We start from the raw sequence: 24,352 nt of genomic DNA on the forward strand, positions 1-24,352 counted from the left end.
GGCTCCCTGCTTGGCGGGGAGTCTGCTTCGTCCTCTGACCCTCCCCCCTCTCATGTGCTCTCTCTCTCTCTCATTCTCTCTCTCTCAAATAAATAAATAAAATCTTTAAAAAAAAAAAGATTTTATTTACTTGAGAGAGAGAGAACGCGTGCGCACATGCATGAGGGGATGGGGGAGAGAATTTCAAGGAGATTCCCCTCAGCACAGAGCCTGCACCGGACTCAATCCAGGACCCTGAGATCTTAACCTGAGCTGAAACCAACAAGAGTCAGACACTCAACCGACCGAGCCCCTCAGGCGCCCTGATGTGGAACTCTTACTAAGAATGACAGACTGCTTTCCTAAATGGCTGGGCCAGTTTACACTTTCAGCAGCAAAAAACAAGAGTGCTTATTCACCATGTCTTCACCATACTTTCATCTCCTTTTCCCAAACAAAAAAAACCTTTCTTAATCTGAAAGATCAAAAATGGTATTGTGCTCATTTCTTTTTCTATGATAATTTGTAAGGCTGAACATCTTTCCAAACTTTTATTTTCATCACATTCTAACCTCTTCCATAAATGTTTTAACCCCGGGAGTCAGACGCTGACCTGAAAGCAGATGCTGAAGAGAGGTAGCGTTGTGTTTGAGAAAATCTTCATTAAAACTTTCCAAATCCTTGTTGACAAATATTTTCTGCATTTCTTGAGATAGAACTTTGCTCACAATGTCTGGAAGGTTACTATGATTAGACACTATAAAAACAAAACATTTGAAATTAAACATTTTTTTAATCTGTCCTTTAAAACAAAATCAACTGAAATACATTTAGATTTATTATTAAGCTTGATATATTTTACATAGTAAAAATATTGCTCCTTTCGAATATAAATACATTCTAGCTTAAAAATGCACTAATTTCTAGCATATCTTTGCTAGCATGTTTAATTTATAGATGCACTATAGATTTTTTTTTTTTTGACAGAAAAAGATAGTGAGAGCAGGAACACAAGCAGGGGGAGTGGGTGAGGGAGAAGCAGGCTCCCCGCCGAGCAGGGAGCCCAATGTGAGACTCGATCCCAGGACCCTGGGACCAGGACCCGAGCAGAAGGCAGACGCCCAACAACTGAGCCACCCAGGCGCCCGATGCACTATAAATATTATCCTTTTTCTGCTTTGTATTATTGCCAATCTCTTTAATGTCCAGCTTAATGGAAGACTGCTGAACCGTCATATTTGCTTTTACATTAATATTACCTTTTTTATACTTACCAGATTTAGAAAATTTAATTAAACATTCATGTAACCATGGGTGATTACTGTTGATAGCAAAAGCTCGTTTGACAGACTGCAGCATTAACAGAAACTTCCCTATTTCAGAAAAAAATATAAAGGTTAACAGCATCAATATTTATGTATGTTATTTTAGTCACTTTATTTTAGCCTCACTTAAATTCCAATAACAAAAGGTTACCTTTCCTGTAACATTCATAAGCAAAATTCAAAGCTGACTTTGTTATCAAAGACAACTTTTATTTTCTAAAGGAAAGCTTGAAATCATGTAGAATTGAATGCTTCAGGTAAACAATTTGTATGACTGTTCGAACTATTCTCAGAATGGATTTGATCATAATATTCTAACTGATCACCCTGTAAAGTTTTGAGTAGCAAAGGAAAAAGGGATTGGGAGCCTTTGTGGAAGGCTGAAATGGAACTCTAACAAATGAAAAGAAAACCAATCTAACTGATAAAGATTACACTGAATCTGGTCACCAATATAATAAGGATTAACAACTGAATTCAAACGATTACCTTTTCTAAAATATATTTCAAATGCTAATAGATGAGTGTCAATGTTATCAGCAACAAGGTTCTTAAGAGGTATAAGGAACTTGATAGCTTCTTCTAATGGATTTTCAATCTATTTTGAAACAGAAAGGAAAATTATTACATTTAAAAACAGCTACACAAGTTAAATTTCCCCCCAAATCTCATATTAACACATATCTAAAGTAATTTACAGTTCTCTTTATATGACCAAATAAGCAAGAAAACATTTTAAAACTATCATCTGTAAACAAATGCAAAATAAATAGTCAATAATTTCAAAATGGAAATAGCTCTGTTGTTTTTATGATCATAAAATTAATATAATCTCATAAAACTCCAAAAAGTCCAAGAAATTATTCCATAGACTAAGGAGATGGGACACCAAATATTGAGAGCCCTTATTCTTGAAACATTTAAAGTAAGGAGGCAAATACAATTGCATCATGTAACTGGAAAAAATGACCAATTTAAAATCCTTATACTAGGGGCGCCTGGGTGGCTCAGTCGTTAAGCGTCTGCCTTCAGCTCAGGTCATGATCTCAGGGTCCTGGGATCGAGCCCCGCATCGGGCTCCCTGCTCCGCGGGAAACCTGCTTCTCCCTCTCCCCCTCCCCCTGCTTGTGTTCCCTCTCTCGTTGTGTCTCTCTCTGTCAAATAAATAAATAAATAAAATCTTAAAAAAAAATAAAAAATGAAATAAAATAAAATAAAATCCTTATACTAGATTCCACAGTAAATAAACCTGAAAGTTAAATATTTCCCTAAATCTGATCCCTAAATAACTATGGACACTTTGAGAAAATCCCAGAGATGAAGTGCTTTCTCTTTGTAGCTAAAACCTATCAAGATCTATGTTTCCAGATGTAATAGATAATTGTCTGGCTGCTGTAACAAATTACCAAAACTTGAGTGTCAATAAAAAGCAACACACAGTTATTATCTTGGCAGTTCTGTAGGTCTAAAGTCCAACATGGGTCTGGCGGGGCTTAAAAATCAAGGCGCCAGCAGGACCACGTCCCCTCAGGAGGCTCTAAGGAAGAGTGTGTTTCAGTGCCCTTTTCAGCTTCTCAAGGCTGCCCACAATCTCCGTTTGTGGCTCCCTCATTCCCTCTTCAGAACCACTTAACAGAGGGCTGAGTCCTCCTCACGCCACTCCAACCCCCTCTCCTGTCTCCCTCTACTTTGAAGACCCACTGTGATTATACTGGGTTCACCCACATAATCCAGGCGAACTTCCTTATTTTAATAAAGGCCATCGGCCACATTAATTCCCCTTTGCCATGTAATGTAACACATTCTCAAATTTCAGGATTTGGAATGAGGCCAGATTTAAAGGGCCACTATGCTGCCCACCACAACTACAATTCTATGTATAATTTGCATTAACCAAAATTTGCATATTATTTCTCAAAAACAATTAAGTACTATCATAATGACCTTGAAATATTACAAAATGGCTTCCAATCTCTAGATTTAATTAAAACACGTTCATGACCAGAACAGAACCAAATAACATAAATCCTACAAATAAAGACAGCAAATTCATCTCACCCTTTCTAATTTTTCAGGTATAAGTTCTTCTTTGAGACCACTGGCTTCTTCTTCTTCTTCATCTCTTTTTTTCTTTTGATTTTTTTGTTGGCGTTCCCTTTCTGCATGCTTTCTCTCTTCTTCCAGTTTAGCCTTTTTCTGAGCTCTTCTTTGCTTACTGAGCATTTTCTTCAACTCTTTGGCTGACAGGTTTTCTATAAATATCCAAATGAATACAAATTCTAAATCAAGGTTTCCATCTTCCTCACATTCTTCTGCAATACACAGTACTGTATTAAAGCAATACAGCTTAAAGAGGGGAAAGGGGGAAGGGGCAAGGATACAAAGGTTTGTTTGCTTTTTTTTTTTAAGATTTTATTTATTTGACAGAGAGAGACACAGCGAGAGAGAGACAGAGAGAGAACACAAGCAGGGGGAGCCCGATGCGGGGCTCGATCCCAGGACCCTGGGACCATGACCTGAGCTGAAGGCAGACGCTTAACGACCGAGCCACCCGGGCGCCCCAGAAAGAGAGGTTTGTAGAACGTGTAGTCCCACTGCCTAGCACATACCCTGGCACACAGAAGGCAACCAGCGGACACTGCATCAACTAAAATTAATTCTAAAAAATAATAAAAATTAATAATAAAATCAAATCAATCCATTTTGGCCCAGTTCCACCTCCTACACAACATGACTTGGGGCAAATCACTTCATCTTGCTGGGTCTCAAGTCCCAGTCTGCATGCAGTGCGGTGATGACACCAACAATCCTCTTGGAATAGATCAAGGGTAAGTGAGACAATGCATTTACACATACTTGTGATCTGTTCAGAAATTTGCCTCCATGCTACTCTCTCTCAAATATTTATAGATACTAACATTTTAGTGAATAAAAATCTGTACATATGTTCTCAATGGCATTATTTTTTTCAATCAACTAGGCACTGGAAGTTGTAAATATGTATTCTTCCCAAAGGGGCTCAGCTATTTAAAAAAAACAAGGAAAGAAAGAAAAAGAACCCAGACATTTCTATTTTTCCCTAATTGGTTTTACTGAAGATAAAAATAAAAATGATTGCGGGGAGCCTGGCTGGCTCAGTCGGTGGAACGTGGGACTCTTGATCTCGGGGTTGCGAGTTCGAGCCCCATGCTGGGTGTAGAGATTACTTTAAAAAAAAAAATCTTTAAATAAATAAGATTGCAAGTCATCCATTAGGGCTATTTAGAAGTGTCAGCTACAGAACACAATCCGGCTGACTTTTTCTAAGCATCCCCCTCCCCCGCCTGTTTTTTTTTTAGTATACAAGCTACCTGATGTTTTGACAATATGCTTTTCTATATGTTGTTTATGCTAATGACATTCTGAAATGTAGTGTTTTTTTCAATCCTTTTAAAGTAAGTTCTTTTTTCAGTTACCTGAATTTATTTCTTGTTGTTTGCTGTCATTGGTTAAGGGGTTATCATACAATTTCAAGTATATTTCAATCGCTGATCTAGCAGCCTTGAAATAGAAGGCATGTCTTCTGAGTATATCTTCTAATCTCAAAAGGTCAACATAGGCACGAAGGGTCATCTTTCTCATGCAGTATGTATGGAAGTCAAATTGATCATCGGTTATCTCAAAAAAATGCTTTAAAAAAAAAAACCATAAAATTATCCCTTACATATATGTCAATAATGTCTATTTCTAAAAAGAAAATCATAAAAGCCCCTAATACAATGTAAACAGTCACAATTTCACTTAGTTGCCCTCTCGAAGTGGGCAGTCCTTAACACTACAAAAGACATCAAACTGTTCTTTGTATTCAATGTAAGCTTCTGTTACAACAATCCTCAGCCATTTCCTATAAATCATGTTTTGTGATGATACTCAATTTCTGTGTAGTAAGTTAGATGATCAGATTTTTTTAAACTCTGTAATCAGTACATATTCATTTTTCGCTCTAATGAAATATTTCTCCTCAGTATTCCCCAAAAATCAGCATGGCAGAGTTAAACAGAGCTCTGAATGAAGGTCAAATACATATAGGTTCACAGTAAGTGTTCACAAATCAGACTGTTCTACTCAACTGTAAGTTCTCTGAGGGTAAGCCCTGTCATCTCTATCCCTACTGCCTGGCATAGGGCCTAACATTCAGTAAGCACAATTTTTGCCAACTCAAGAGAGAAGCTACTTATCAGGCATGTGTAACCTCTTAATTTCCTACAGCCTCAAATATTTAATCTAAGTGAGGAGAAAGAAATCTATATGGCCAATTTCATAAAGTTGTTAAGGAATCAAATAAGAAGATATTTTAAATTTCACTGGACACAGAGCATTATGATTTTTTCTCATTCAATAAACTCCCATTAATCTACCAACGTTCCATTTTAGCAATGGTTCTTAATCTGTAGTCTATGTATAAACAAGCATAATAAAATTTTCCTAAGGACAGAGTTCAAGGCTTTCATTCAATTCTCAAAGGGTCGATAGCCCCAGAAGTTAAAGAACTAATTCCTTACATGGTAAGAAGACAATTAACATCCCTACTTCAAAACAATGTATACTTTTATTTTCTTTCCTATATGCATCTCTACCTCCATCTTCTTACTTTTCCTCTATTTTAGCTTCTCCAAAAATACACAGAAAAATGAATGATTCAATACACAAGACCAGATTAAGCTCTTCTCCTACTTCATCTGTCCTCTGTCCTGGGGGCCAAAGTAACTCACTGTGCAGAAGACACATTAGTAATTATCCACATCATTTCATAATTTTAGTTGTGTTGGTAATTAGAAATACTCTATACACAGAATTACATTAAGTACCTGAGACTTTAAGAGAAAAATTCTAAGATAAAAAGAATAAGAATACACAGTGTGGAGGGGGGGGAAAAATGAACCTTTAACATTAGCTGATAACTTTAAGAATCATGCTTTAATAGGTTATATTTTAAAATTGCATTCCTCTCATCAATAAGAAATCAACTCATAAGAATTAACATGAACCTTTTTTTTAATCAAAGGATTACGTATTTCACAGAGCTGTTCATGGTTAACGTAAATCAAGTTATGTCTAGCACCATAAGATCTTAAAATTCAATACAACTGAGGAAAAATGGCAGTGCCAAAAATCAAGGAATACATAATGCGATGACAACATCTAAGAGATTACAGGACTTTTTTAAAATTGAGAAACATTTATGTGTAAAAAGGCAGACACAAGTTTCAAGAGATACTCTAGCAGCTTTAGCAGATACAGATGCTAAGTCCAGCCTTGAGGGAGCCGGAGGGAACCACAAACATTTAAGCCGCCTCTTTATCAGCAACAGCCCACAGGCTGCCTCTCTCCAGTTAGTCTTCCATACATAGGGTAACCAACTTATCCCAGTTTGTCTGCGGCTTTCCCGGGTTTTCCAATGAAAGCCCTGTGTCTTAAGAACGTGCTCTGCTCCAGGCAAACTTGGATGTTGGTCACTCTATAGTAAGCTAACAGTGGTGGACAGGATACGGCTGGAGCACATTAGAAAAAGGAGGATACTAACAAAATAATTTTGCTTTGGGAAGAAATGCTATATTGCAGAATCCTACTTAGAAACAACTAAATAATCTTAGCTTGATTTTCTTTTTTAAAAACTTTTTATTTTGGAATAATTATAGATTCAGAGAATGTTACAAAGATAGCATAGAGATACCCTGTATACTCTTCTCTCAGTTTCCCCGTAAAAGTTATATCCTATATAACAACAGTTTGAGAACAAAACCAAAAAACTGACATTGGTACAATGTGGGTATATAGTTCTAGGTGATTTTATCACATATGTAGATTCATGTAACTACCACCACAATCAAGACACAGAACTATTCCATCACCACAAAATCTCCCTTACACAACCTTGGGGTGATTTTTTTTTAAGTCTCCAGATTTATAAAACATAAAAATCTACTAGCTGACACAAACAGGTGAAGTTAGTTTCTCCATACTTTAGCCAAACAGTAACACAATATGGTCACCTATCAGCTTTCTGCAGAAACTAGTTACCCAAATTTTAACATATAGCTCAGGCTTTTAACTCAATTTTCCCCTCAACATAAACTACTAGTTCTTTTGGGGTGAGGGAGGGGAGGGCAATGCCAGCAGGAATTGCTTAACTTGTCAAAATTAGGCTTGAATCAAAGTAAGACAAGTCAGTGGAGAATTAAGAAATCCTAGTCACAGTTTAAACGTGTGGACTCCTTTAAGAATTCCCTATTAGTCCCTCTCTTCTCACCCAGAATCTCCCACTTCATTACTTCTCAGAGTTGCTGGAGGAGACCAACAAGAGCTCTTACACAGAAAGGCAACAAAAACCTCTGACTCAAAAATAATAACCAGACCAACTACGGTAGTACGCAACTCCATGCCCTTTATAGAAAATCTGTCATTATAAAGCACATGTCAATTGGATCAAGATTAAGATGCACTAGAAGATCACATTATGAACTGCCTATGGTTCTGATCTATCAGAAATCCTAGATCTTATCATAAAGTTTTAGAAATATATATTGCTGCTCTGTTTCAGATATAAACCAGCACACTAAAATGATGAGAAACTAATCACCTGGAAAAAAAGGAAAAGAAAAATTCTTAAAAGATAAAATAGTTTAAAATTATTCTGAACACAAGTTTATATCCAATATTCTGAAGATGGTTGTTTTGTTTTTAATAAAACTCAAGTTCTAAACAGACTGGGCTGGACTTCATAACCTTTACATATAATCCTATAATCCTCTGAGGGGGGGCAAGATGAAAGCAGAACAAGGACTACACTGGACCATTCCAGAATTCTAACATTCTAAATCCAATTACTAAAAGCTCACAGCAATATGTGTCATAGCTGAAACCGCCCTTGGAGAATTCTTGAATGGATTTTTGAAGGCAGAAGAAAGGCCTAGCCCTTATTTGAACTTTTATCTGTATTCATTGAAGGTGAAGGTAAATTGCAAAGTTTTATTTCTGAAAGGTGCTCATTTCTTTACTAAAATACTTAAAATCCAGGCACAAAAGCAACTCATGCACAATATTTATCATAAAAAATCTGTGAATTCTGTAATTACTCTTAAATCCTTACAAATTACATTAAGAATTCTTTTCGATGTTAATTTTATTAGAAATGAATTTTACCATTAATCAGCCAATAAATATTTAATCACCCTATTTGTACTAAGCATTCACATTTCTACATAAAACCACTAGTAGAGTTAAGCCTTACTTTTACTATGAATTACTCACTATAAAAGACTAGCTTACAAGTGGCATAAGAATAGGCTCCCTTTTTTTTTTTTTAAGATTTTATTTACTTATTTGACAGAGAGAGACAGTAAGAGAGGGAACACAAGCAGGAGGAGTGGGAGAGGGAGAAGCAGACTTCTCACCGAGCAGGGAGCCCAGAGCAGGGAGCCCGGAGCAGGGAGCCCAACACAGGGCTCCATCACAGGACCCTGGGATCACGACCTGAGCTGAGAGCAGATGCTTAACAAACTGAGCCACCCAGGCACCCCAGCTCCTTTTTTTTTTTTTTTTTTTTAATCTGTGTCTAGTTCTTTCTCTCCTCAAGCACTAACAAATCCGAAATAAAAACAGTAAAGTTTCTAGCAATAATTATGTAACATGAACAGAAGGTGACAATTTCTGCCGTATTTTAATCTCTGATAGTCATGTTTTTCTTTTTTTCTTCAAAAATGCTTTCTACCAGTCAAATCATATTTCTTGAACTAGACATAGTTGATCTGACATTACAGAATTTTATTTCATGTTACTCAGCCAACATCACTATAAATTTAAGGGAGAGTATAATCTAAATGAAACGTAGTAATGGAACAGCTATTCATCATATTCTAACAATCCTCAGTAAATATTACAAAGGAATATGTAGTCATTAATGTTAGGAGGAGTGGGGCTGAAGCTGGAGATATAATGATCCTAAGGATGTGCAAATTTCACTTTCACAGAAAATGTGATAAATTTCTAGCTATGGTCATAATGGAATTACTGATCCATAAGTATCTTCTTCATTCAGGAAATAATCTATTGTTCACCGAGAACGTCCTGGTTCATACGAATGTTATCTTTCCTCAATAACAAGAAGAATGTGTTTGAAGTGCTAGTCATCTAGGAGTGCTGAAACAAGCTCGTGATCTAGGGTTTTATCACAGAAATAAGAGCCGGATTTAAACGAGAAGGCTCGGATATTGCCTCAATATTTCACGTATCATCTGAGGGCTTTCTATCTTTCAAGGAGAAGATGAGGATTTTCCCCAGAGATAGAGCCATCAAACCCAGGCTTAAAAAGAAAACAAAGAAACCCCCAAACAAACAAACAGACGAGGTTATTTCTGAAAGGGCTCAGGCAGAATCCTCATTCCAGTTCCCAGCAAAAGCCACCCCCTAAGACTGAGCCTTTCTCCTGGGTCACGTCAGAAGTTTCACACGGGAAAAAGGCCAAAGTGACTGCCGAGTGCAGACATCAGGCTCACCTGACTGCGTCAGCATGGGAGCAGTGGTGCCGACTGAGCCCCCAACTGAGGGCTGCTGAGGACTGCCTCAGGCGCGCTTTTGTGGCTCTTTTCCTCCTGTTGTCCATTTGGAAGGAGAGTGCTTCAGAGATGACAAAGAACAGGAAAACAAAATTCACACAAAGGAAAAGAAAAGTCCCCTCAACTAAGGCACATCACACATAATCCTAACAGCAAGTAATACAATAAGCCTGCAAAGCAGCCACAGACTGCTGTTCGAAGAGAACAAATATCCTGGGAAGACAAACTGGAGAGAGGCTGACTACAGAGCAGATCCTGACGTAAAGGGGAAAGAGGTGGCCATCAGCTTGTGTGTCCTGCTGGGCTAGTGATGAAATCAAACAATGGCCCGATTATGAAATACAAATTCTGAATATATGTCAATAACAGCAATAATGGCTTGATAAATCAATCTTTTCCTTCTTCCCGCAGACCAAATTATGTAGACATGTCACAATCATAACCATCTGAGGATCAAAAAAGCAGTCATCTGTTTGTTCACAACTTCTGAATGTCTGAAAGGCTAAAGATCCAGATTTTTTTTTCACAATGAAGTTTCCAAAGTAGTTAGAACAGGTAGATGATCCCATGTAGAAATCAACCTGCTTTTTTCATCACCTTACAGGAGAAAAATAAAGTCAAAATTCTACAACTTACCCTTTCTACTTCGTGGCATTTTTTCAAGGCATCCCCATATCTCCCCAAACGCTGGTAAGCCAAAATGCATTCAGTTTGAAACCACATACACTGCATTTCATTTAGATTTTCCATGGCAGATGTTCCTTCCTGAAAAAGAAGCATTCATAAATATGGGAAGCAAACAATAAACGAGATCCTAAAAACCTCATTTTCTCTTTTACGACTATGGCTACAAGTATTACTATGACAATAAATAGCAATAAACAAATATCTCAGGGTGCTTCCAAAGGCTCCTGCTGATTCGAAATTACATAACGTCTTAATTTACCCAACTCTGTCAGGGTATTCAACACTCTACCCAGAAAAGACATCAGATGGCTGAAGCTAAGTTTTTGAACATCAAAACTTTTATTTAAACTATTTAAGACAGGGGCGCCTGGTGGCTGAGTTGGTGAAGTGTCTGACTCTTGATCTCAGCTCACGTCTTGATCTCAGGGTTGAGTTCAAGCCCTGTGTTGGGCTCCATGCCGGGCGTGAAGCCTACTTAATGAATGAATGAACCATTATTCTATGAAGCACTGCCTATCTTCTTTTTAAGCAGACGCTGTTTAGCCTTTCCTTGATGGCTCAGGGTCACTATGATGTACACCCATTATTGCTGAATCTGTTAGGAATAGTCCCAAGCCTGCTTTCCAGGGTCCCAGTCTCCTCCCTTCATCCTCGGCTATCGGTTGATACTTTCTTCATGTCCATGTGTCTGCTTCCTGTTCCATGCCAGCTCCTCTCATTTGCAGTGACTGACGAAGCCAAATAAGGGTATTTGTGAAGAATACTTGTTAACTCGGGTTCAATGAGAATTCTGAGCAGAGTGTAAGACCTAAAGTACCTAGTTTCAATGGAGGGCCACTGAAGCTTTGTCACAATTTACAAGAGTTATTTCAAATATATTTTATGTGCCCCACCAGGGAAGATGATAAAGGTACATGTACATAAATAATTTCAGTCTTCAGTTCTTTTTCACACTCATTTTTGGGTGACCAGTTCAATTTTCAGATTCTCATTAAAAGTATAAAAACTGGGGCGCCTGGGTGGCTCAGTTGGTTAAGCGACTGCCTTCGGCTCAGGTCATGATCCTGGAGTCCCTGGATCGAGTCCCGCATCGGGCTCCCTGCTCGGCGGGGAGTCTGCTTCTCCCTCTGACCCTCCCGACCCTCCCCCCTCTCATGCTCTCTCTCTCTCTCAGTCTCTCTTTCAAATAAATAAATAAAATCTTTAAAAAAAAAAAAAAAAAAAAAGTATAAAAACTGGTTATCTCTCAGTAAATGGAATTATAGGTGTATGCTATTTCTTCCTTATGGTTGTACATATTTTCCATTTTTTGATAACTACATATTTTTGTAAGAAATCTACATTATTTTTCATTTGAAAATCTTTCCTAACTAGAACTGTCCAGCTTGCATCAGCAACTCTGTACAAAAACTCTAAAAAACCTGTGGAAAATCTGCAAGAAGGAAATGTGCCACTTCACTGACTTATTAGTATCAGATAGAATCACTTATAATCAGACGTGAAGTGACTGTTGAAGATTAGCAGTCTTCCTCCTCTGGCTCAGAGGGCTATCCACCACCATTACGGACACGCCTGGCCAAGGAATGAGACTGGCCCAACAGAAGCAGCTCTCCATCCAGGAGGACAACTTGTCAAGAGTAGATGACCAGACGCAATTCTGACAAGCCAGCTGGACCACAGATTTCAGAGACTCCTCTCCTCAAACAGCCAACCCTTCCCCTTCTTCCTCATTCTGTGGTGCCTTTTCAGACACATCCTGGCTGAGTGTGGCTTAGGGTGCACATGTGCATGTTGGTTTTTAAAATCACTGGACTTATTCAACTTAAGTTCTGTAGACTCGTTTTACTTGCACTTTCCTTCTCATCTCCGCTCTGGCCTTCCAGGTGGTTGTCTTCTGCACAAACACTGCTGCTTTTACATCTATTCTTGCACCGTCTTCCCATCTCCAAAACTGTGCTGCAGTGCGAAGGGCATGGAAGCGTGTGAGCCCCAGCACTGTGTACTATGTGACCCCTTCAGAGCCTCGATCACCTTGCTGCAAAATGCCAACACATGGTTCAGTGCTACGTGAACATAAACACTGTCATGATTTTCCTCATTTTATTTTTCTTTCTCCTAACCTGATACCCATCATTCTTCCTAATGCTTTTCCCCCACAATACATCTACCATTTTGCATCTGTTGATCCTGCGGCATGTGAATTTCAGAAACATTAGTCAGTGCAGTTTCTGCTCCTATTACAATTCTAAAACACGGGTTTTAGTGTCAGAGACCCCTAAGCTAGAATCCTGGCTCCAAAATGAATGACTAGCTGGCTGATCTCCAGCTGGCACAGTACCTGATCACTCTAAATATTTTCTTAACTATAACATGGGACTAGGGCACCTGGGTGGCTCAGTCGTTAAGTGTCTGCCTTCGGCTCAGGTCATGATCCCAGGGTCCTGGGATCGAGCCCCGCATCGGGCTCCCTGATCAGCAGGAAGCCTGCTTCTCCCTCTCCCACACCCCCTACTTGTGTTCCCCCTCTCGTTGTGTCTCTCTCTGTCAAATAAATAACATCTTTAAAAAAAAACCACACAAACTGTAACATGGGACTAATGATATCAGAGGACTGGTAGGATTAAGTGAGATTATGGATATAACGTCCTTAGCTCAGTGCTTAGTAACTGTTAAAGCTACTTTCTATTTCCCCTTACAAATGGTGTACAAATTATTTGCATTACTCTAAATATGAGAAAGTAGAATTCAGGCAGGTTCAGAAGAAAAAGCCATTTTTATGATGACAAAGAGACAACAAATGGTCTATAGGTAGTAGCCTTTAATGAAAATTTAAATGAGTGAGATATATATATATATACACACACACACATATATACACATATTACACACACACAGATATATACACATACACACACAAATATATCACACATTTAAATTTTCATAAAAGGCTACTACCTATACACCATTTGTTGTCTCTCTCTAATAAATACACATAACATATATTTCATATATATAACATATATGCATATACGTGAGATATCTGTATATATGACAGATTATTTATCAATACCTACTAACACCAGACTTAAATTTATGCCACGTTGATAGTACAAAATGAGATCTTACTGTTTCCCTGATTACTAATGAAAGCAACTTTTTTGGCCATTCCATTTTCCACTTCTGTGAACCAACTATTCACATGCTTTGCCCATGTTTCTCTTGTCTTTCTCTTATTGAGGTTTAGTGTATTTTTGTTTCTATGACATTCTTCTAAGTAGTTAAATTTTCACAATAAAAGCTCAAGCTATTCTGTGACTTCTAAATTACAGGAGGTTTTTATAAACACCCTGACACAACCAGAATCTAGTTAACATTTAAGGAAGGTGGTACACTGGGACTGTATTAGGAATACCTTAGTATCACAGGGCACAGTACCAACTTACTTTCATCTAAAATCACTTACTCACAAACACCAGCACTAAAGCCCTCCACTGTGTATGTAATGTGCACTTGTAGGTAAAAATCATTTACTCCCAAGTATCTTCATTAAAGGTAGGAAATTACACTTGGAAACATGGTTTCCTCATTATGCCTCAAAGTCACATTCAATGTGTATTAAATAACTATTTCAGTGAATTCTTTGTGGAGTCTTTATAAATTCTTATTCCATCATATGGACTGGAAATACCTTCTCCAATTCTATGGCCTACCTTCTTATTTTGCTTACGGTTATTTTTGTTATAGGTGAACTTTAATTTTAATATGGTCAAATATATTAATTTTACTCTTACACTTAAGGTTTTCAGTGCCTTAAGAAATGCTTCCTACCTCAAACTCTAAAGATGAATTACAATACTTTCTTTAATCAAGATGCAACTGATTTATGTGCACTAGAAGAATGTCATTTTGTCAATACAAATAACTCATTGTGTCAGCAATGTCTTTCCAGCTCTGATTCTGAAAGCACCTCTGGCTATATACCAAGTTTCCAAATATGCGTGAATCTGTTTCTGACCTTACCTGTTCCATTAGTCTACATATATATATATTTTTTTTTTAAAGACTTATTTATTTATTTATTTATTTATTTGACAGAGAGAGAGAGACAGCAAGAGAGGGAACACAAGCAGGGGGAGTGGGAGAGGGAGAAGCAGGCTTCCCGCTGAGCAGGGAGCCCAATGCGGGACTCGATCCCAAGGCCCCAGGATCATGACCTGAGCCAAAGGCAGATGCTTAACAACTGAGCCACCCAGGTGCCCCTAGTCTACATATGTTTTTAACCATAAACTTATTATTTTCATAACAAGATAGAAAGTCCATGTGGTAAAAGATATGTAAGAATGGTGAAGGAGGGAAAGGAAAGGAATAGATGTTTAGCCCAACAATTTTGGAGAATTTAAATTCTAAAATGCCAGAGACTATAGTCCACAAATGTTAGTCCTTTTTTTTTTTTAAAAAGATTTATTTATTTGAGAGGGAGAGAGCATGCGCACGCGAGTGGGGGAGGGGCAGAGAGAGAGAGAATCTCAAGCAGACTCTGCAGAGAGTGGAGCCTGACGTGGGGCTTGATTTCACGACCCTGAGATCATGACCTGAGCCGAAACCAACAGTTGAACCCTTAACCAACTGAGCCACCCAGGGCGCCCCCACAAATGTTAGTTCTACATAGAAAGAATTCTATGAGCAGTTCTGAAACAACTGTAAAAGAGAAATTAAAAAGCTGCCACAAGTTACTAATGAGACAAAAAAGTTGTAAACTGAATATTACACATAAGCACCGAAGTCTGGCATATTGCTTGTTTGTGTATAAAGGTATTCTGTTCCTAGTACTGTCTTCCAACCATCTGCCACCAGAAGCACACACACACTCAACCACAGGAAGAAACCATACTCAGGACTCGACCTAGATGGGATTCATACAAATAGTAACAAAAATGAATTCTTTTGAATTTTAGTGGCAAACTTCACAAATCATCATAGAGCTGAAATTTAATTTTACTAACTCAGAAAAGTACATGCTCACGAATGGTATTTCCTACCCTTGTGAACTTGGAGCACATTTCCTCTGCTTCTTTTATCATATTTGCTCGAAGCATATACTTTGCACATTTCGAATTGATGAATCTATCAGCTGTGTCCAAAGATTGTGCTTCATCCATCCACTTTGCAGCTTCTTTGAGATTACCTATATGCTTTAAGAAATGAAAGTATTAAAGAAACCACAGTATTTATGACTAAGAGATTATGGGTAAATATGAATAGAAAAAGTTGATAAAGACAAACTAGAAATTTGGTACTATTTCTATCAAATATATCTAGAAATCTTCAGATAAATTACAATTCACATTTACTAAGAGATGTATCAAGGGATTACCACTGATTAATACACTGATTATACCACTATGTAACATAAAACTCCCTAGGATTATTAGTGTTAGAAATAGATTATCAGGGTACCCTAGAAGTTATTTTAAATATAGAAAAAACTCCAAGGATTCTTAAAGTGTCAAATTCATCAACTATTGAAAAACACGACTAAGATTTTACCTTGTAAATTTTTGCTTTCATATAGAATAATTCTATCAGAGTTGGAGTACTAGCAATTGCAGCATTAATATAATCCAAAGCCAAAGAATACTGCCCAAGTTTATCAAAGTGCTGTGCCAGGAAATACTGAACCCAGAGCAGTGTTGTCGGGGGTTCCTTCTCCCCATTCTCTGCAATCAAACAAATATAACATTACTATAGAGAAGAAGGCAAAGTAAAGCAAATCACATACTTTCTCCCTCAACGCATGATGAAATTAATAATTATTGTAAGAATAAGCAGTAAAAACGCAGAAAAACGATCAATTTCAAAAGAGAAAGGTAGGACTTCATGCCATAAAGTTCAAATAGCAGAAGCCAGGCAGAGAAACAAGATGCTGGTTTCACAGGCTTCTAACCCCTACGTCACTCCGAAGAAACCGTCCTGGGGGAAAGAGGTCAATCGGTCTAACTCTATGAATTCCCTGGCTGAGAATGTAAGGCAGCAGGCCCAGGAAAAGTCAGGGGAAACAGCTGGGTGAAGAGAAGTCCCTAACAACCACTGCGAGACACCCACACAGGCCAGGGCTTTGCATTTCCTAGGTCTCAACGCTACATCAGGGGAAGCCAAAGTTGAAGGGTATGAAGAGACCTTCCTGGCAAGATGGAGTGAACCCTACTATGGGATGAAAGCAGTCACCCACAGCCAGCTGAGCTCTATCCTGGTCCCCACTCTGAACCTTGAGCTACAGGAGAGTAGATCAAGAAATACCAAGCTCTCAAAATGGATTTCAGCAGGGAAGACATACAGGTCTGAAATTAGGTAGAAAGAGAAGAAAGAAGAATATACCCACACCACAGGAAAAAAAGAGGTTTCCTAGACTAGCTAATCAAATGAAAGAACAATGTAAACACAGAAATTAGCATAAATTAAAACAAATAATAAATAAGGGAAAGAGACAAGCATTTATCTTGTTCCTTTTTTTTTTTAAAGATTTTATTTATTTACTTGACAGAGACACAGCGACAGAGGGAACACAAGCAGGGGAAGTGGGAGAGGGAGAAACAGGCTTCCCGCTGAGCAGGGAGCCCGATGCGGGGCTCGATCCCAGGACCCCGGGATCATGACCTGAGCCAAAGGCAGACACTTAACGACTAAGCCACCCAGGCGCCCCTATCCTGTTCCTTTTATATAAACCATATTTCAGGAGAACCGAGTATTTGATGAGGGCAAGTTCTTTATAAGAAGAATTCTAGTTATTAAATGCAGGGGAAAAAATGACTCGAATGAAATAAGGGATTGAGGCAACGGTCCTCAGGGACTGCCAAAATCATCAGGTAAGAGGAACTTTTTAACCAGCAGATCAGGCTGACCACGTTTGAACCCGGATCAATCAAAACATCACAAAGAGAAACAACCAGAATGTCTTCTGGCTCCAGATGTGAGACAACAGGAAGTACAAAGCATCACGTTAAGTATTCACAAAAAACCTGGATCTAATCAAGCCTGTAAATCTAACTATAAGTTTACAGGAAATATGGAGAGCAAAATATATTAAATGATACCAGGAGAAAGCAATCAGCCAAATCCATAATATGGAACGTTCCATAAGACAAATGACCTTTCAACAAATAGCATTTTGGTTTTTTTTAATGGGAGGGGAGGTTACTGCTCAAGATTAAAAGACTGTCGGGCGCCTGGGTGGCTCAGTTGGTTAAGCGACTGCCTTCGGCTCGGGTCATGATCCTGGAGTCCCTGGATCGAGTCCCGCATCGGGCTCCCAGCTCGGCGGGGAGTCTGCTTCTGCCTCTGACCCTCCCCCCTCTCATGTGCTCTCTCTCTCTCATTCTCTCGGTCTCAAATAAATAAATAAAATCTTTAAAAAAAAAAAGATTAAAAGACTGTCAGAGACATAACCAAACGTAAAGTCTAGACCTTTGTTGGAGCCAAATGAGCCAATTATACAGAGACATTTTTTGAGGTAACTGGGGAAACTTGCATGCGGACTGGGTGTTAGATATTATGATATGAGTGTTAATTTGTGTGAGATAGCACCAGGGTTGCATCTTCTGTGTAAGTGTTTTAAACAGTTAGAGATGCACGCTAAAGTACTGACAGGTAAAACAGGATGTCTGCTTTAAAAATACCCCAGAAGAGAAAGTAGATAGACAGAAGATAACTTCAGATAGGATTGGCAAAATGTTGGCCATAGAGGCTGGGTGATGGGGACACAAGGGTTCATTCTCCTATTTACTTCTGTGTCTGCTATTATGAAATTTGTTTCAAACTAACAAAAACACAAGGGCAATAACATGTAAAAGACACATGAAGAACTCAGACTAAAGTTACCATCTGCAAGACTGAAAGCATTCTAGAATGTTTTCTAAACTAAGATGCCTTGATTTACATATTTCCCTATAAAGAGAGAAACAAAGGACCAAATCATACAGAATTTAACGTAATAAAAGAATAGAAAGAACACAGAAGTAGGAATTTGGGAAAAATAGGAGTTTCAATATAAACTAACTGTATGATCTTAGCAAGCCACTCAACCGCTCATGTCTGTTTACTCATGTTAAAACAGAGTTAACTCCCACCTCAAAGATGATGGAAAATTTAAATTAAGTAAGACTGAAAGTGCTCTTCTCATTTCATTCACTAATCCAAAAACTATTAAACAAGTATCATGTAGCACATACATAAAATATAAGCTAGTTTTAAAAACTGGATTGAAATGAGTAATCAAATTCCAATTCAATCAATTTAAACTTACCATAAGGGCTAAAAAAGTCACACGTTTTAAGAGAGGCTTCATAATTCGTAACAAGCTCCTGGATTACAGAAATCTGTTAAAGAAACATAGTTTTAAAATTTTTAAATATTTTATTGAGGGTATTGGTATTTACTGTGGAGTACACTAGATTTGGAAACAATGCAGAGGTTATTTCAGGACTATAAATTAACTAAACTACTAGGGTGTCTGTTCTCCCCCCACCCTCCCCCGGCTCCCCACTGTGTGAGGGGCAAGCAAGAAAAACACAGAAAATTATACTGTTTTCTTTATTAATAGTAAAACAGAATCTCATTAATTTCTCATCCCAATAAGGAGGTTTGAGTTTTTGAAGGACAAAAATTACTACAAAACCTTTTTTTTTTGCCAATAGTTTATTTGCCTTTTGCTTCTCACTGTTACATTGGGAAATTGTAAACCATTATATATTCAGATTTTCTAAAGCTACTTACTCATAACAAAAAAGTCAAGAGAAATGATCCAAATGACATAGTGATTCAATGGAAAAGGTTAAGTAAACTCTAAACTGGATGTTTACACTCCCTTTACTTTTAGTGACCATTTTGATGAACAGATGTGCATTTCAACGGCCCCTCACATAGGACGGAAACACGATGAGCCACACTGTTAACTCTGCTCTGCTCTGAAGATGGCAAACAAAACGTGACATGGATCCGAAGTGCAAGAAAAGAACAGCTTCTATCATACAGCTGGTTTTAAATGCCTATTGATGTTAACTGCTCAGAATGAGCTGGAAAATATAACTATCTCATTTGTGAACTCCAAACAGTAAGGTTTAGGGCGCCTGGGTGGCTCAGGTGGTTAAGCATCTGCCCTCGGCCCAGGTTGTAATCTCGGAGTCCTGGGTTAAGTCCCGGGTCGAGTCCCGCATCGGGCTCTAGGCTGAGCAGGGAGCCTGCTGCTCCCTCTGACCCTCCCCTTCTTGTGCTCTGTCTCACTCATTCTTTCTCTCTCAAGTAAATAAAATCTTTAAAAAAAAAAAAAAAAGAGTAAAGGTTTTAAAAGTGAAAGAAATCCATTAAAACTTCTAATAGTATTTGACCAATGGAGTATTATTTTAATAGTGACAATTTTAAAGTTTTCTAGTTTTACAACTTGGGGTGCCACTAATACCACCAGACAAAAGGAACATACCAGACGGGATCGACAGTAAGAAGCCAGTAACTGTTGTAAGTGCTTTACATGTATTAAAGTAATAATTTTAGTAACCAGTCAACCTGACAGGGCACTGTTTTAGGTACTTTACTTGTATTAACTCACCTCAGAAGAACCCTATGAGGTGTGCACTATTATTAACTTGATCTTACAGGTGAAAGGAAAATAAAAATAAGCTGAAAGTGTACCATGGTGGAGCCGGAATTTAACCCAAGCAACAAGGCTCCAGAAAGTGGCTTCTAACTACTTGGTGTATCAATGAGCGGATGAGACACGGAACATTTATAACTAATGGGCAATTCTCCTGGACTCACAGGGATACATTAAGACTAGAGACTAAGAGCAGGACAGGAAACTTTCCCTGATCAGTTTTAGTGCACAAAACACCAGGTGTGCCCATTAAATCAGCCAGAGCATGGAAAATGTAAAATGATCTCTGTCTGCAAATTAAAGGACCTTACTCGTAAAACCCCTAACAATTCTGGGGTACCGGGGTGGCTCAGTTAAGTGTCTAATTCTTGGTTTCAGCTCAGGTCATGATCTCAGGGTCCTGGGATCGAGCACTGAGTCAGGCTCCATGCTGAGTGTGGAACCTGCTTAAGAGTCTCTGTCTGCCCCTCCCCTACCTCAAAAAAAAAAAAAAAACCCTAACAATTCCAAAAACAACAAAAAACTGTTAAAACTAACAAATGAATTCACCAAAGTAACAGGATACAAAGTCAACACACAAAAACCAGTTGTATTTCTATACAGGAACAATGTATTTGACATTGTGTGACAACACACAAAAACCAGTTGTATTTCTATACAGGAACAATGTATTTCTATACATTCACAATAGCATCAAAAAGAATAAAATACTTAGGAATCAACTTAACCAAGGAAGTGAATGACTTGTATAATGAAAACTACAAAATATGGCTGGAAGACGCAAATAAACGGAAACACATCCCATGTTCATGGATTGGAACACTTAATATTATTAAAATGTCAATTCTTGTCAACTATACTTCAATAAAAAAATTTTTTAATGTCAATACTACCCAAAGAGATGTACAGCTCCAATGTGATCACTATCAAAATCCCAATAATGTTTTTTTGTGTGTGTTTTTGTTTCTGGGTTTTTTTTTTTGCAGAAATAGAAAAGCCCATCCTAAAATTCACATGGACTCTCAAAGAACCCAAAATAGCGAGAACAATTTGTTAAAGAACAAAACTAGAGGACTCACACTCCAGATTTCAAAACTTACTACAGTAAGTTATAATATAGTAATCAAAACAGTGTGATAATGGCATAAAGACTGACATAGGGACTACTGGAATATAATAAACAGCCCAGACTGACATAGGGACTACTGGAATGTAACAAACAGCCCAGAAATAAACCCTCACATATGTGGTCAAAGGATTTTTGACACAGGTGCCAAGACCACTCAATGGGGACAGACAGTCTTTTCCCAAATGGTGCTGGGAAAACTGGATATCCATATGCAATAGAATGAAGCTGGATCCTTATCTAATACCACATATAAAAATTAATTCAAAATGAATAAAGAACCTAAATGAAGGACCTAAAAAAAGAAAACTCTTAGAGAAAACATAGGACAGAAGCTTGATGACACTGGATACAATGATTTCTCGGAGACGACACCAAAGGCATGTTATAAAAGAAAAAAAAAGACAAACTGGACTTCATGAAAATTTAAAATTTTGTGCATCAAAAGGCACTACACAGAGGGGTGCCTGGGTGGCTCAGTGGTTAAGCGTCTGCCTTCGGCTCAGTCGTGATCCCAAGGTCCTGGGATGGAGCTCCACGTCAGGCTCCCTGCTCAGCGGGAAGCCTGTGTCTCCCTCTCCCACTCCCCCTGCTTGTGTTCCCTCTCTTGCTGTCTCTCTCTCTGTCAAATAAATAAATAAAATCTCTAAAAAAAAAAAAAAAAAAGGCACTACACAGAGTAAAAAAGAAAGAAACCCACAGAATGGGAGAAAATATGTGCAAACTGGATAAGGGACTAACAGCTAGAATATATAGAGAACTCCTAAAACTCAATAACAAAAACACAACACACTTCAAAAATGGGTCAAGTACTTGAATAGACATTTTTCCAAAGAAGATATAAGAATGGACAATCAGCATGTGAAAAGATTCACACCACCACTAATCATGAAAATGCAAACCAAAACTAAAAGGAGATAGCACCTCATACCCAGGAAAATGGCTACTATCAAAAAAACAGAAAACAACTTTGATGGGAACACAAAGGGTACAGTCACTCTGGAAAACAGTATGGTCAGTTCCTCAAAAAACTATAAACAGAATCACCAAATGGTCCAGCAATTCCATTTCTGGGCATATACCCAAAAGAAGTGGAAGCAGGGTGTTGAAGAGATATTTGTACACTCGTGTTCACAGCAACATTAGAACAGCCAAAATGTGAAAGCGACCTAACTGTCCACTGGTGGATGAAGGGATACACAGTACGTGGTGTATACACATAAGGCAGTATTAGCCTTAAAAGGGAAGGCAATTCTGCAATATGCTACGACACGGGTGAACCTGGAACACATCATGCTGCGTGAAATAAGCCAGTCACAAAAAGACAAAATGCTATGATTCCACTTAAATGAGGTACTTGGGGTACTCAAAATCATAGCGACAGAAGTATGACGGTTTCCAAGGGCCCAGAGAAGGGGAAAGTGGGAAGTGACTGTTTAATGAGTATAGAGTTTCAGTTCTAGAAGATGGCAAGAGTTCCGGGGATGGATGGTGGTGATGACTGCATAATAATGTGAACATATTCAATACCAATGAACTGTGCATTTAAAATCATAAGACAGTAAACTTTATGTTAAGTGCATTTTACCACAATAAAAAACCAACCAACCAACCTGTGGTTCTTCAAGTGTGCTCCAGACTACTAACATCATTAATGTTAGCATTAGCACCACCTGGTAATTTGTCAGATACAAATTTTGGTACCAAACCCCAGATTTACAGAATCAAACTCTGGGCCCAGCAATCTGTTTTTAGCAAGCTTTCCTGTTAATTCAGATACACACTAGAGATTGCAAACTGATCTAAATGTTACCCAAAAAAACCCACCAACTTTTTATATTAGAAAAAATTAAAGGTAACAGACATTTTTAGCCCACCATGACCAATCCCATTCCATTAATCTCACTTAGAATATCTGTAACTTTGGGGCGCCTGGGTGGCTCAGTCGTTAAGTGCCTGCCTTCGGCTCAGGTCATGGTCCCAGGGTCCTGGGATCGAGCCCCGCTTCAGGCTCTCTGCTCCGCCTGAAGCATGCTTCTCCCTCTCCCACTCCCCCGCTTGCGTTCCTGCTCTCGCTGTGTATCTCTCTGTCAAATAAATAAATAAAATCTTTAAAAAAAAAAAAAAAGAATATCTGTAACTTTGAAACTTTCCAGGCTTAGAATTCAGTATTCAAGTTGTTTACTTTATGGAGGCAATTATTTTTTCACGAACTTACAATGCCATCTACTGGTAGTCACAAAAACTGCAGCTAGAGCAGGTTTTAGGTAAAGGTGTATCTGAATTTCTAGGGTAAAACATATGTGTTTTAATAATTTAAAAAGCACAATAAAACATACACTGAAGTTACACATAATTCTTCATAAAGGAATATGAAAACTACTGAATGAAACAGATCTCCAGCTTCATGACTTCACAATAAAATCTGATTAAAGAGGGGCACCTGGGTGGCTCAGTTGGTTAAGCGACTGCCTTCGGCTCAGGTCATGATCCTGGAGTCCCAGGATCGAGTCCCGCATCGGGCTCCCTGCTCAGCAGGGAGGCTGCTTCTCCCTCTGACCCTCCTCCCTCTCATGTTCTCTGTCTCTCATTCTCTCTCTCAAATAAATAAATAAAATCTTTTAAAAAAATAAAAAAATAAAATCTGATTAAAGAAAAAAAATCAAGATAATGGAAAGTCCACATGAAATCTCCTAAATAAAAAAAGTATGGAGAACACTAGCAATCCTGATTCATTAAGCATACTTCTTTAATCTAAAAAATGTGTATTTTAATCACTAACTTAGTAATTAAGTGAACAATTAATTTTCCAAATTTGTCTATGAAATTAGTCTAAAGAATTTTATTCAGATATAAGGACCCATTTCAAGTTTACTTACACTTTATATCTCAATGAGGAAGTAAACTCAACTCTTTTTTTATAAAACTTAATATGTAATGGGTATTTTTCTTGAAAATAGTATTTTGCCACTGCCATTTAAAATCAAGAAATCCAATC

At 38.1% G+C, this 24,352-nt stretch overlaps 1 protein-coding gene across 7 annotated transcripts in view; it reads right to left on the reverse strand.

Moving 5' to 3' along the window:
- Window positions 1-24,352, reverse strand: part of NAA16 (N-alpha-acetyltransferase 16, NatA auxiliary subunit) — a 66,004-nt gene that overhangs the window by 5,883 nt on the left and 35,769 nt on the right. For 5 of the 7 annotated variants that reach the window (XM_081814976.1, XM_006741219.3, XM_081814974.1 and 2 more), the window contains 9 exons: window positions 18,885-18,957; window positions 16,133-16,302; window positions 15,625-15,777; window positions 10,535-10,663; window positions 4,760-4,973; window positions 3,363-3,556; window positions 1,794-1,902; window positions 1,254-1,352; window positions 593-736 (listed from right to left, as the gene is read on the reverse strand). In XM_081814976.1, coding sequence (XP_081671102.1) covers window positions 593-736; window positions 1,254-1,352; window positions 1,794-1,902; window positions 3,363-3,556; window positions 4,760-4,973; window positions 10,535-10,663; window positions 15,625-15,777; window positions 16,133-16,302; window positions 18,885-18,957 — 1,285 coding nt within the window. The other 2 variants (XM_081814977.1, XM_031036580.2) reach the window with 2 other exon arrangements.

Source organism: Leptonychotes weddellii, chromosome 3 (genome assembly GCF_054177405.1).
Source record: "Leptonychotes weddellii isolate Sample4059 chromosome 3, ASM5417740v2, whole genome shotgun sequence".
NCBI lineage: Eukaryota > Metazoa > Chordata > Mammalia > Carnivora > Phocidae > Leptonychotes > Leptonychotes weddellii.